The sequence below is a fragment of the Arabidopsis thaliana genome, chromosome 3, assembly GCF_000001735.4.
Source record: "Arabidopsis thaliana chromosome 3, partial sequence".
In the NCBI taxonomy this organism is placed as follows: domain Eukaryota; kingdom Viridiplantae; phylum Streptophyta; class Magnoliopsida; order Brassicales; family Brassicaceae; genus Arabidopsis; species Arabidopsis thaliana.
Genome location: NC_003074.8, coordinates 19,766,200 through 19,779,058, shown reverse-complemented (window position 1 = coordinate 19,779,058; position 12,859 = coordinate 19,766,200). Strand labels below are relative to the sequence as shown.

The 12,859-nt window shown below is 35.8% G+C and overlaps 5 protein-coding genes across 9 annotated transcripts; 3 read left to right on the top strand and 2 right to left on the bottom strand.

The window, feature by feature from the left end:
* Nucleotides 1-1,705: 1,705 nt before the first annotated feature.
* Nucleotides 1,706-1,972, bottom strand: AT3G53342 (uncharacterized protein; the record flags this gene model as incomplete). Its single annotated transcript, NM_001125359.1, has 1 exon — nt 1,706-1,972. The coding sequence occupies exon 1, from the start codon at nt 1,922-1,924 to the stop codon at nt 1,706-1,708; it is 219 nt and encodes a 72-aa protein (NP_001118831.1). The 5' UTR covers nt 1,925-1,972.
* Nucleotides 1,973-2,769: 797 nt separating this feature from the next.
* On the top strand, nt 2,770-4,741 carry NF-YB10 (nuclear factor Y, subunit B10). Of its 5 annotated transcripts, NM_115194.3 has the most exons (7): nt 2,770-2,977; nt 3,058-3,291; nt 3,453-3,582; nt 3,691-3,696; nt 3,833-3,907; nt 4,004-4,060; nt 4,354-4,730. In NM_115194.3, exons 2-7 carry the CDS (start codon nt 3,068-3,070, stop codon nt 4,390-4,392), a joined length of 531 nt encoding a protein of 176 aa, NP_190902.2. In that variant the 5' UTR covers nt 2,770-2,977; nt 3,058-3,067; the 3' UTR covers nt 4,393-4,730. The 5 variants fall into 5 exon arrangements, with proteins under 5 accessions (NP_190902.2, NP_001327560.1, NP_001327562.1 ...); NM_001339609.1 differs by having other exon boundaries at nt 2,779-2,977; nt 3,691-3,907; nt 4,354-4,741; NM_001339611.1 differs by having other exon boundaries at nt 2,779-3,291; nt 4,354-4,732.
* A 379-nt stretch (nt 4,742-5,120) lies between these two features.
* On the bottom strand, nt 5,121-6,129 carry AT3G53330 (plastocyanin-like domain-containing protein; the record flags this gene model as incomplete). Its single annotated transcript, NM_115193.1, has 2 exons — nt 5,121-5,783; nt 5,860-6,129. 2 exons carry the CDS (start codon nt 6,127-6,129, stop codon nt 5,121-5,123), a joined length of 933 nt encoding a protein of 310 aa, NP_190901.1.
* A 476-nt stretch (nt 6,130-6,605) lies between these two features.
* On the top strand, nt 6,606-9,909 carry AT3G53320 (mediator of RNA polymerase II transcription subunit-like protein). Its single transcript, NM_115192.3, has 8 exons — nt 6,606-6,883; nt 7,077-7,295; nt 7,373-7,639; nt 8,023-8,060; nt 8,154-8,219; nt 8,465-8,612; nt 8,694-9,325; nt 9,474-9,909. The coding sequence occupies exons 1-8, from the start codon at nt 6,781-6,783 to the stop codon at nt 9,660-9,662; spliced, it is 1,662 nt and encodes a 553-aa protein (NP_190900.1). The 5' UTR covers nt 6,606-6,780; the 3' UTR covers nt 9,663-9,909.
* Nucleotides 9,910-10,272: 363 nt separating this feature from the next.
* AT3G53310 (AP2/B3-like transcriptional factor family protein) lies at nt 10,273-12,404 on the top strand. The gene is made up of 4 exons (NM_115191.4): nt 10,273-10,762; nt 11,163-11,616; nt 11,700-11,779; nt 11,878-12,404. Exons 1-4 carry the CDS (start codon nt 10,691-10,693, stop codon nt 12,130-12,132), a joined length of 861 nt encoding a protein of 286 aa, NP_566984.1. The 5' UTR covers nt 10,273-10,690; the 3' UTR covers nt 12,133-12,404.
* Nucleotides 12,405-12,859: the final 455 nt, after the last annotated feature.

Sequence of the window (12,859 nt, the reverse complement as noted above, 5' to 3'; positions counted from 1 at the left end):
AGTTATTTCGATGCACATAATCAAATATTGAAGAAAATATACCATAATTCGGTTGAAAACTAAATAAATTTAAAATTTAAAGTGCAATGTAACAAGTAACAACATACAAAATAATTTAAATTAACAGAACTTCCCACCAATGATATCAATGAAGATTATATATTTTGTATAGTTTCATCATTCATCAAATCTCGTAGGTTATATATTATCTTTATCCATGTAATTTATTTCTATATTACCTCATTTGCCAACAAATGCATCAAAAGACGAATTATTATGGTCACTATAAAACTTAAGAAACGAAATATAGTGTAAATTTAGCATGATAAGTAAAAGATAAACATTCTTTCAATTACTATGATTAGTAAAATGAGTTATAAGTTACTGTTTAGTACATAAGATTAATAATAAATCAAATGTGTACAAATAGGAATAATGTTTGTATATTAAACTATAAACTAAATGAAAGAGACGAAAATTAAAGAAGTAGCCACACATTAAAATAAAAAGTGAATATATTAAGCAGGACCAACCAAGAAATATCATATGGATCCAATAAACATTTGGCTATATATGTTTATCATTTGGTTGAGTACTCACTGTTGGTATTTTTCATTGAAAAACTAAAATAATTTTAAAGATTAATATGAATTTTAGCAACTTGACTTAAATATTTTATAAACAACATTGGTCAACTTCAAAACATGAAGAATAAGTAGAAAATGAAGGTAAAAGATACCTTGTTTCTCATGTAAAAGTGAGAAGGTACCTTAGACATTTTTCATCAAGTCATTTCTAAAGGAAATCCACCTTTCACATATTCACTTATGCATATACTCTAAAATTTGACTCAACCTCTTTATTTCAAAACCTACGAAAGTCACATAAAATTTTGTTTTTAAAGATATTTAGTTAAATATATATATATATATATATATATATATATATGTATATCCATTAATACTATGTTTATATCCTCTATTAAAATATCGGACATGTTCATAAAATAGCAGGTTGAAGACACCGGGTTCCCATGTCGAACCACTAAAGTGAAGCTAAAGGCCTTTGACACCATTTACTAAACTTTGAAACTTTGACTATGGTTGTGACTCGAATAGTTAAAACACAAATAGCTGGAGAAAAAATTAGAACCATGACATTAATAATTAAATAAAATATACATCACAGATGAGCATCGAGCAAGACATATATGATTTGCTTACCTATTACCTTCATCATGAACAGAAATTCTCAGTGTAATGATTGCTAAGAAATTCTTAGTGTAATAATTTTTAAGCCACTTTGTATCTACCATTGCACCTATAAAAGGATGTATTAGCAAAAACACATGAAACATGTTATAAAGAAGAGAAGTAACAAAGTGTGAATCAGTATCACCACATTTGGACGATACAAAAGCTACACAAAACAAATATTAAAATTATAAAAATGAGAGAGAGAAACTTGATTTTAGTTCATTTCTTTAGTGAAAATGAGAAAAATAAAAAACAACGTAATACAGAGGACGAAGCAAACCTTTGAGATTACCATTCTTTGGTTTCTCCAATCCGTCATACTCATATGGTTCGTGCTTTGTCTTTTTTTCTCTTTACTTTCAATTTAATTATGTGGAAAGACTTAGCAGACCACAAAATATTATTTCGATGTTTAAACAATCCCGAAAGCAACACAGAATGATAGAAGTTTAAAAGGAGTTGTAAGAAACAAACCTTGAGGAACCGATGTTAATGTTGTTCCTATGAAGAATCCTACCAGGAGCAACGTCACCACCATCGATCAACTCTCTAAGCCCCCAATTCTCCACCTCCTCTTCTTTCACCTCCTTCTTCTTCTCCTTCTCCACATGGCGGTTATTAGGAAGCTTCACAGGCAACCTCTCGAAGTAATTCCCGAAACTTACCATGCACGTTTTTATTATCTTCGTATAGAAAGAATGAAGCTTCAACCTCAAGCGTTAACAAATGCAGAGAAACCAACTTAAAAAAAACTGACATGCAGCGTCTTGCATTTTATAAGGTGAAGGGTTACACTAAAAATGATATTAAATATGATACTAAATATTGAAATCATGGTCATAATTACATAAATGATAATTATGTTAGTGTAACGTAACTGCTTTGATTTATGAAATAGAACAGTTTAGTTGACTAAAAAAAAAACAGCAATAGTTAGACATAATAAATAAAAGAAAACGTGATATCACATGTGTCATTAAATAGAATATTAATTAAACTCAAAGAATATGGAAAATAGTATATTTAAATTTAAGAAGAATGACACATGTCGAATGAATAAAGCGCCACTTGTAAGATTTTTAGAGCACAAGTTTGAGGAAACCTTACTTTATTATATAAGATACTAGGTTTTATTACAAAACTAATACTATTTTGATTCCAAACAAATATATATTTGCTTAAATGACAGAATAAAAACTGAATAAAACAATAAAGATAACAAGAAAAACAGTAAACCACTTAAATAATTAAATTAGACAATTAAATAAGTAGAAATTACATGTCACTGAGAAAAACCACTTATCATAACAACTATTTAGATAAATTAAATCCACTTACATAAATACAATGTATATAAAAAAGAAATCATGTTTTTTTACTATAGTTTACATGATAGAAGAAAAAAATTCACTACATTGAAATAAATCTTATATATTTTATTTCACCTAATTACTAAAAAAAGCAGAACAAAGAAACATTGTTGAGGAAAAAACAAAAGAGTTTTTTTTGTTTGTTTGGTTTTGTCAAATTAACAAAAAAAAAATGAACGGTGTCGATAAAAAAATAAAAAAGCCCTAAATCGTTGAATCGCATACAAGCTCCTATCTTCTCCAGCGTCGGATCAGATCAGATCAAATCTCTCTCTCCATCTCCGTCTCCTCCTCCAATCATCATTTCTCTCTCCGTCTCCCGCTCTTTTTCGAATTCTCCTTCTTCTTCAGGTATTCTAATCACTTCTTCGCGCTTTCTGGGTTTGGTTCCTCGATTCTCCCGATTTCCCAATCTCTACCTGATTATCTAGGGTTTCTGAGATGGCCGAATCGCAAACCGGTGGTGGTGGTGGTGGAAGCCATGAGAGTGGCGGTGATCAGAGCCCGAGGTCTTTGAATGTTCGTGAGCAGGACAGGTTTCTTCCGATTGCTAACATAAGCCGTATCATGAAGAGAGGTTTACCTCTAAATGGCAAAATCGCTAAAGATGCTAAAGAGACTATGCAGGAATGTGTCTCTGAATTCATCAGCTTCGTCACCAGCGAGTAATTTCTTTCTCTACTTTCTCAAAAATGTTACCTTTTTGTTGCTTTGGTGGTTATAGCGTGTAAAGCCCTCTTCTTTGTTAAGTTAGATTGATGTTATATTCATTGGGTTGTTAAGCAAAGTCACTATGTCGATTTTGGAATATTGTTTTGCCTTTTAGGGCTAGTGATAAGTGCCAAAGAGAGAAAAGGAAGACCATCAATGGAGATGATTTGCTTTGGGCTATGGCCACTTTAGGATTCGAAGATTACATCGATCCCCTCAAGGTTTACCTGATGCGATATAGAGAGGTATGTTCCACTTCAGATTAGTCAGTTTACATTCTGCTATACATTCACTGACTCTCTGTTTTTCCTTCTCATTTCCTTGTCTATGCTATTTGGATTGGAATTTTGCAGATGGAGGTTCGTGGTTCTCCTCTTTCATTTATCTTTCTGATAGTCGAATTTTGTACGTGGATCCTTTTATGGGGTATATGGTGTATGATTGTATCTAATTAGGATTGTCTGCTACCCTTTGCTATTGTTATCTGTCTGATAGGGTGACACTAAAGGATCAGGAAAAGGCGGGGAATCGAGTGCAAAGAGAGATGGTCAACCAAGCCAAGTGTCTCAGGTAATGACTCGGTCTTCTCCAGTTGATATGGTCGTTTACCTAAGCATTAGCTTCTCCAGCTAATTTATTGTTTCCCTGTCTTTACTTTCTGAACAGTTCTCGCAGGTTCCTCAACAAGGCTCATTCTCACAGGGTCCTTATGGAAACTCTCAAGTAAGTGTTTTCCGACAAAAGAAATGTTGATACTTATAAATGAATTCATTCTCTACATAGAGCAGAGCCGGGGTATAAAGAGAGAATATTATTAACAATTAAAGGATTTAAGGACTTTAATAGACTCGATAAAACCGTCATATATGCATTATCCACTTTTTGAAATCTAGACATAGGTTCTCATATGTTCCAGTCTCTGAGGTTCGGCAATAGCATCGAGCATCTTGAAGTGTTAATGGTATTTGTAATCTATCAATATGCAGATAATTGATTAAACTCGTTTGTGAATGTAGGGTTCGAATATGATGGTTCAAATGCCGGGCACAGAGTAGTACTAGGACACTATTCATCACAATCTTCCGAGACTCGACTATGCCTGTTGTGTCTGAGAATCTGAGTGATCCACTTTCCATAGATATGGATTGTGGTATCTCAGTTTTTGGGAGAGAGAAGATTTGTATATGATTGTGTTGTAGGGAGAAGAGTTTGGTTTGCTTATGATAAGAATTGAAAAGCACCTTTTTTTTCTTTTGACTGTTATGTTTCTTAGGTTTTGGTCTTAAGCAGAAGCTATTTATCACCACTTCATTGGCCTGTTGATTCTTTCATGCAAGTGAGCCCGTAACTTTTATAAAACAACATCATGATTTATAATTATCTCTTTGATTTTTTGGTCCTAAATTCGAGTTTCATTTGACATCATCCATTGATAAAAAGAAACGAAACTTGATATTGAATCGTTGTGGTGTGGTAAAATTCACGATCTAAGTTTGTGATAACACTCCGTTTATCTGTTGGTGTATATTGATAAGGCTTTCTGTTACTGCTCAGAATCTAACACATGGGACATGTGAATGTCATATGGAACATGTTCATGTTTATGGGCCTAATCTTGATCAAACAAAAATAAAAACTTTGAAATTTAAGAAAAACTGAATAACAGAATCTAAATGAAACAATAGTAAGAATAAAAAGACCAAAAACTCTTTAAAAGAGCAAAACCAAAACCTAAAACTCTTGAACTAAACTCAATGCTTAGTGATGAGGTCTGAAAGGGTAACTACCATCTGTTGACGGTAGGTGACAACTTCTTCTTGGGAACATTCGGGAAAGTAACAGCTTCGGTTGATGGTTGCACCGTGACTCGAAGCTTAATCCCAGCCTGACAAAGACCGGTCTTTAAGCTTACAAAATAATGCACTCCTGGTTTAGTGAGCTTAATGAGATCGTGTCCCGTTTTGTACACAGCTACAGTAGAAGTCGATTCGCAAGATCTGAACTCAAGTTCATCGGTGATTTCCCTAACGTCGTTGAGTTCCTTGTTGTATTGGAAAAAGAGAGTATCTTCAACATGAAACTGTTTACCCTCACTCCACTTGTAATAGTAGTAACTGTAATAAACGCTCCATCCTCCGTAGTCACCAACTCTGTAGATCTTACCAAAAGGAAGGATCTTGCTCGGTGGTGGTGGTGAAGGAGTAATGCGACGTGAGGGTTCATGGGTCTTGCTCGGTGGTGGTGGTGGTGGAGGAGTATTCGGACGTGACGGTTCATGGGTCTTGCTTGGTGGTGGTGGTGAAGGAGTAATGGGTCGTGACCGTTCATGGGTCTTGCTTGGTGGTGGTGGTGAAGGAGTAATGGCTAATGGGTCGTGACCGTTCATGGGTCTTGCTTCGTGGTGGTGGAGGGATCGGACGTGACTTTTCATGGACGACAAAAACGTCTAGTTCCAGTCCATTGACGCATTGAATATGATTTGAGCTGATGAAGTAGTGAATTCCTGGTTCCTTGAGGGTTACGACATCATGTCCTGTATTGTAAACGGCTTTAGGAGAAGAGGAGTTGCATGACTCGTACTTTAAAGCATCGGAGAGTTGAGTGACGTCGTTAACGTTCTGATGGTATTGGAAGATCAAAGAATCCCCGACGTGGAATTCCTTACGCTCAGCCCAAGAGTTCGTCTTCCCACTCCACCCTCTAGAACCTCCAACTTTGTAGATTTTCGCCGAGCAGCAACTCAAGAGAATCGTGATCGCGAGCACAAAGCCAAAGATCTTCTTTGTGATCATGTTTTGATCGTATAAGAAGAAGAAAAAAAAGAAAGATGATGAGATCTCTAAACTCGTTGGATCAGGAAAAGTATTTGGAGTAGAGTTTATGAATGTGTTTGTGAAAAATAAGTCACGTATTTGCTCTGTTTATATAGAGATTAACCATCCCAAATCATAATCCTTGTCTTCTTAGGATTTCGTTTAATTTATCCTCTTTTTCTTTATATACAAATAAAATTCAAAACTTTTTTCCTAATGTAATGAAAAATCTTATCTTGTTTTATTTTATACAATTACAAAATCTTAGAATTCTCTATTAGTTAGTTCATCGTATTTCGGTCGACGGCTATATGTTTGGATATTGGGTTTTACGCATTAAGGCCCATATGAGGTCAAGTTTGCTTTTTTTTTTATGGGCTTTATTAGGCTTCAACGAGATTAGTTTTTAAAAGTAAGAAACAAAAATAAAAATGGAACAAATCCAACGGTCGAGAGTCGATCAAAGACATTACACGATTCATTAGTGAACAACCGCGCTCACTAACTCAAAAACCCTTGATTTCTCAAAGAGTGGGAACAAATCGAATCTAATCTTCAATTCAAAATTTTATCTTCTTCCTCAGTCTTTGGGATCTTTGAGCAAACTCAACATTTCGATCTCTCTGTTCAATGGAAGATAAAGAGAGCAAGAAAAGCGAAGTTGAGGTCGATGGCCTTGGTTTGATTGATGTCGCTGTTGAAGACGATAGCCTTCTCTTCTCCGAGTTTTCCGGTGAATTACAATATCTCTGCTTATTCTCCTTCAATTTTGGATTTATGGGTTCTGGGTATTTTTGTTAATTTCTCTGAATCTACTTGATTAGTAGAGGATTTTGATTTTGCTTCATTTGATTGATACTTGAACTTAGATCCATTGTAATTGAGTTTAAAGTTGGAATTTGTTTGCCTTTTGTATTACATTTCAGAGACAGATAAGGATGATAAATGTTTGAAGGAGGATAAAGATCTAAACTTCATGAGGGATACACAGTATTGTGATGATGAGATACTTGCTTCTTCTGTTGAAGAGAAGGAAGAGGTGCTTCAACCTCACGAGTCGCCTGAGCCTGAGAAAGTTATGAAGAAAGGAAAGTATAATTTGCGTAAAAGTCTTGCTTGGGACAATGAGTTCTTCACTAGCGCTGGTAAGTTCATTTCGAACGAAGTACCTCGATTTGTATGTATTACTTTACTTTTGCTGAGATATATTGTTAAACATCAGGTGTTTTGGAACCGGAAGAACTGTCCAGCATGATGGAAAGCAATCATAAGAGTGGGAAGAAAGCTTTACCGACCATTCTAGAGGATATTAATAGATCTACAGAATCCATTTCTACATTTCAAAGTGACTGCACTGTGGAGAACAGTCAGGAGTTTGTTTTGTTTGAGGATGTTAGAGCATCTATTCAAAGGTCTGCTAAAACATCTGATGTTGCAACACCCGGGAAAAGTAATGTGTTGAGAGCAACAGACGTAGCAATTAGCCCAAGTGAGTCTTCTTTATTCTTTCTATCGTTATATGCCTTTACCACACCTTGGCATGTGTATCTTTGAATGTCTCTCTAATAAGGATTAAGGATTTACTTTTTTTAGTTTTGTGTGTTGTGCTTTACTTAACCGTTAAATAATGAAGCTGTTCCTGTGCCTTTTTCTTTTTATGGCTTCTGAAAGAGCTAGTATTCTAATGTGAGCTAATCGTAGAGTTTTCTATCATATTTCATGAAGAGTGTCCCGCCACTGTGTTTTAATTTTGTGGCATTGGAAGAACTGTTTCAAGCTGTTCTCACTAGACCATACACATTTGCAGCAATAGTTAATTCTTGTGATTTGTTTCCAAGTTGACCATCTTATGCATTCTTTGTCTAACTCCAGCTTCAAGTACAGTGGACGTCACTGCCACTCAGGGAAAGGTAAATCCGATAAGTACTAACAAATGCACCCTGTGGATATCTCTTTTTACTCTCTCCTTGGCTAATTTTCTCTTTAATTTTTTTATTTCCCAGACTAAATCTAAAGGCAGTCCCAGAAATCCGAGTAGAGTACAAGGACCAGGGAAGGCAACCAAACAGGTATAGTATCTTCATTCAGTTTCTCAGGTGCATATTTATTAAATGGGCTTGTTTCTTAGTCTTTCATAACTAGAATAATGGTTTTTTCCTAGGTTTCCATTGGTAATGAGCTGGACTAATAAAATTGAATTGGCTCTGTTGAATCTATGAATCAGAAGCGTGTCATCACTTTTAATAGCTTACCCTATAGTGAACCACATAATGAATATATTGGATATTGTAAAAAAATAAAATATTTTCTGCAGCCTGTTGCTACAAGAGGTCTCAGTACATCCATTTCCAAGCCACCCAACGGACTCAGCAAAGTCAGGCCCTTGTCAACAACATCGACGAACAGGTCATCATTAGATATAAGCAAAACGCAACAAGAAAAGAATTCCAAATTACCTGCGGGTTAGTCAGAACTTGTTCTTAAAGAAGTTTACACTTGTTTTTTTAAAATTGAAATATATTGTATGACCTTGAATAGTACAGGTAAAGAGCCTCTGGGTCCAAGAATATCCATGTCGCGACGTGCTAAACCCGTCTTACCAAAACCTGGTGTGCCTTTTAAGTCTTCTTCACGTTCTTCAGATGCCTCAAAGAATGAAATGACCTCTTCATGTTCTTCACTAGAGAGCTGTGCCAGTGCTTCATCTAGCGCTTCTCACAAACCTTCTATAGATTCGATAAAGAAGAAGAATGATTCAAGTTCCAGATTATCTTCCCAGCCATTGGCAAATCGATCTACATCTAGAGGTATTATGGGCCAGCCAAGAATCCCACCCCAACAAACCAATAAGACATCCAAGCCCAAGCTTTCCTCCAGTGTACCAACTGCTGGTTCGATCAGTGACTATTCATCAGAGTCATCACGAGCTTCTGAAACTAGTAAAATGGCTAATGGTAACCAGAAAACAGTCTCTCGTGAAAAGGTTCCTGCAAATGATAATACAGTACAAACTGTGAAACCTCTCAAGAACTCCAAAGATACATCTGTTGTCCAAGCTGATGCTAAGGAAGGCACAAAACGAGTTTCAGCTATCAACGGTGGTTTGGTTCCTTCAGCTTCCGCAAAACCATCAGGTCTCCGTGTGCCATCACCAAAAATCGGCTTCTTTGATGGAGTAAGTCCCCAAAATTCATGAACAAACTAGAGACCAAATATGCAATTGTTGTTCCTTGAGATTGGAACCAACTGGCACAAGATCTGTTTCTGTCTGGAATCTGATCAAGTAAATGATGTCTCTATTTCTTTCTCTCTTTGTTAAACAGGCAAGACATGGATCATCTTCATCTGCCAGTAAGAAGTCTGGAGGAAAGACTCAACCTGCGAGGTCTCCAATACAAGAGTCGACGAATTCAAAAAGTAAGGCAAGTTCAAAGGTTGTCTCTGTCTCGTCTCCTAAACTGCCGAACAAATTGTATTCCAAAATCGATGCAGAAGATCAACTTGAGGGATGATGAGAATGAGATGCTTGAAGTTATCAATAGTTTTCTCCATGCAATGGAGCTTTCTTTTTTACAAATAGGAATTTCTCTGCATGTTAGATTCTTATGTATCCCATCCTCCAGAAAAAGGAAGCACATTATAAATTTGTGCGTAAAGAATCTTTAATCTAACGAGTTCTTGTATTATGAAATTTTACGAATTAATCTGGTTTATAAGATACTCTTTCTAATCGAAATGTAAATGGTTTAAATCTGAAAACAAAACAGTCCAATGAAGTATATAATAAGAACATGAAGTGAAAGATATATGAACGCAACAGTGGATAGAGTGGGCTACAATCTCACCATAGAAAACAGAACCAATCCCTGGCTTGCAGAGAATGATGTTTCATTCAAATCTATAAACAGAAGAACACGCAAACTTCGTTTTTCTTTTTGATAATTATTTCTCTTATTTACTGTATTAGAATATTGAATTCCTCACATGCATGCATTTTCTGTGTCATTTGTATAGATGCAAGAGTATTTGTGTGTTTGTTAGATAAATAATTATTTATCTAAAAAGCATTTGTAAACGTTTGAAAATATTAGCTTCACTTTAAAAACTTAAAGAGGTCTTGAATAACATTTTGGTTTATTGTTTTTTGTCAATTTAACAACGATAAGAGTTATTTTTGTTAAACGAAGATGAAAATGAGGAAGAAAAAAAAGAAATGAAAAAACAAAAAACAGAGGAAAGAGATGGAAATAGTCTCTGATTCGTAAGTACCGATCGAAAACAAGTTTCAGAAGTCAAGCACCAATTAGAAATCAGCTTCTCTTTTCTTTTTTACTAGAATTTATGGGTTAAACTGCAAAAATCATAAAGCTTTGAGATAGTACAGTACTCTGTTTTGTACAAGAACGCAGCAGAGGTCTTCTTTGACTCATTTCTCTCTCTCTTTCTCCTTTAAACTCTGAACCTTCAACGTTATCTTCCTCTCACTAGCTAAGAAACCCATTTCGATTCTCTCTCTCTCTCTCGTTTCCAACATCATTCCATGGCTGACGATAGCGAATTGTATCCTCGTTTCTTCAAAGTGTTCCTCGTTGAATCGGCTTCTGAATCGTTGGTAAGAACCTCTCTCTCTCTTTCTTTCTTCTTCCTTGTTTCTGTAGTAGGAAAAGTTTCAGACTTTGAATCTCAAGTATTAGTATGAAAGTTATGGCTTTATGAGAAAGATATAATCTTTAGCTAGTTTAGCAGTTGGGGTTGGGTTTACGGGTTTTCAATCTTTCTTCTGCTTCTAAACGGAAATGAGAAAACGAGCTGTGAAATTGGAAGTGATGAAAAACTCTGGATCTGTGTCTTTGTATCTCGTTCAATAAAGCATAGGTCAAAACTGTGACTGCTTAGCTTGAAACAGAGAGACTCTATGACTTTGATGACATTTTACTTGTGGAGTTGAGTTGAGTTTTGTTTTAAGTTGTAACAAGTAATCTGATGTTTGACATTTGTGTTTGGTTCATCAGATGATTCCGTTGCCTTTTATGGCATTTCTTGCTGATCCATTGCCAAAGACAGTGAAGCTCCAAGGTCTTGGAGGAAAACTTTGGACTGTGAGCTTGAAGAAAATAAGCGGAGCTGCGTATCTTACTAGAGGATGGCCAAAATTCGCAGAGGAACATGAGCTGAAGAACGGAGAGTTCATGACATTTGTGTATGATGGTCATCGTACCTTTGAAGTGAGTGTCTTTGATCGTTGGGGTAGCAAAGAGGTCAGAGCTGAAATACAAGCCATACCACTTTCTGATTCTGATTCTGATTCTGTTGTGGAAGACGAAAAAGACTCAACTGATGTTGTTGAAGATGATGATGATGAAGATGAAGATGAAGATGAAGATGATGATGGTAGCTTTGATGAAGATGAAGAAATCAGCCAGAGTCTTTATCCGATTGACGAAGAGACTGCAACCGATGCTGCAGGTTTGATAGTCTTTTTTCAAAAGTACATAAACATTGTTAATCCAAAAACACAATCTAATATACTAAAGATTGTTTTGTTTCAGTTTTTGAAGGGAACTTGGACGTGGAAGCTTTAACTAATCCACACTTTCCGACTACGCTCAAGAACAGGATTTATGAACTGGTAAAAGTGACGAATATAAGACTTCAGATTCAGTTACTATCTCTGTTTTACTTTCAGTATGGCTTTAACATGTTGCGGTGATTTTGTTTTGTGTGTAGTTGATCCCAGCCAATGTGGTGAAGGATAATAACCTTGAATTTGGTTCATCCATCAAGTACATCGATGGAGAAGGAACCTTAGTAGGGCTAAGAGGAAAATGGGCTGATAAGAGGGTTTGCTTCAAAGGATGGGACAGGATTTGCAGAAGGAACAGGCTCAAAAAGCACCAAGATACTGTCGAATGCGAGCTTCTTCATGATGACCAGAAGATGGTTCATTCCATCCGAGTCCATGTCTTGCGTAGAGATGCTTGATCCTCTCACCATTCACCACCACCACCATCACTCTCAGTCTATCACTATCGCCGTTCTCATCATCGCGATCACTATTATCATTATCATCAGTACTTTGACATGACTTCTTATTATGGCTTTTGTTTGTTTAGGAGTGTTCTTATGTTTCTTCTTAGGCTTTATCTTAGTAGTACCTTCTTCATCCCCAAGAAAACTTATGAACTTATTGCTGTTTCTTGTTATATTTGATATGCTAGTTATAAAATGCATCTATGGCTTTTTATAATATGCTTTTAATTGTGAGAACCCATTGAAATTGGATAGTATTGCAGAGTCAAACACTCAAACACCAAACAGAACAAGAAAAAGGCATGTTTTTTACAGGTCAGGGCTACACGATATACTACATAGTACTTATACTTCGAGATTTCATCCATTGGATCCTAGTGCTTATTGCCTTTTAACGGCCACGATCTCTTATACAAAAGATTCTCGCCCTCCAGAGTCTTTGATCTACCGTTTTCATAATAAAGACCACTTCAATGAAAAATTGGAAAGACAAAAAGATTATAATTAACATAAATTTTATTGAGGATAGAAACATTATAAGGCCTGTTCATTTCTCCATTTGACAGATTCATCCAACTGATCGATTCAACATGTCTATCTAGATGATTCATCCGACTCTTGTTTGTTTCATTTTTAGTCGGTTCATTTGACTGGATCATCCGAATGAGATGTTGTTCGT

Bases quoted from the DNA above. Each gene is read 5' to 3' on its own strand.
- NF-YB10 (NM_001339611.1), top strand. From the start codon at position 3,068: ATGGCCGAATCGCAAACCGGTGGTGGTGGTGGTGGAAGCCATGAGAGT. The intron at 3,292-3,452 runs GTAATTTCTTTC...TTTGCCTTTTAG, and splicing joins ATCAGCTTCGTCACCAGCGA to GGCTAGTGATAAGTGCCAAA. The intron at 4,061-4,353 runs GTAAGTGTTTTC...TTGTGAATGTAG, and splicing joins GTCCTTATGGAAACTCTCAA to GGTTCGAATATGATGGTTCA.
- AT3G53310 (NM_115191.4), top strand. From the start codon at position 10,691: ATGGCTGACGATAGCGAATTGTATCCTCGTTTCTTCAAAGTGTTCCTC. The intron at 10,763-11,162 runs GTAAGAACCTCT...TTGGTTCATCAG, and splicing joins AATCGGCTTCTGAATCGTTG to ATGATTCCGTTGCCTTTTAT. The intron at 11,780-11,877 runs GTAAAAGTGACG...TTTTGTGTGTAG, and splicing joins AGAACAGGATTTATGAACTG to TTGATCCCAGCCAATGTGGT.
- AT3G53320 (NM_115192.3), top strand. From the start codon at position 6,781: ATGGAAGATAAAGAGAGCAAGAAAAGCGAAGTTGAGGTCGATGGCCTT. The intron at 7,296-7,372 runs GTAAGTTCATTT...GTTAAACATCAG, and splicing joins TGAGTTCTTCACTAGCGCTG to GTGTTTTGGAACCGGAAGAA. The intron at 9,326-9,473 runs GTAAGTCCCCAA...TTTGTTAAACAG, and splicing joins AAATCGGCTTCTTTGATGGA to GCAAGACATGGATCATCTTC.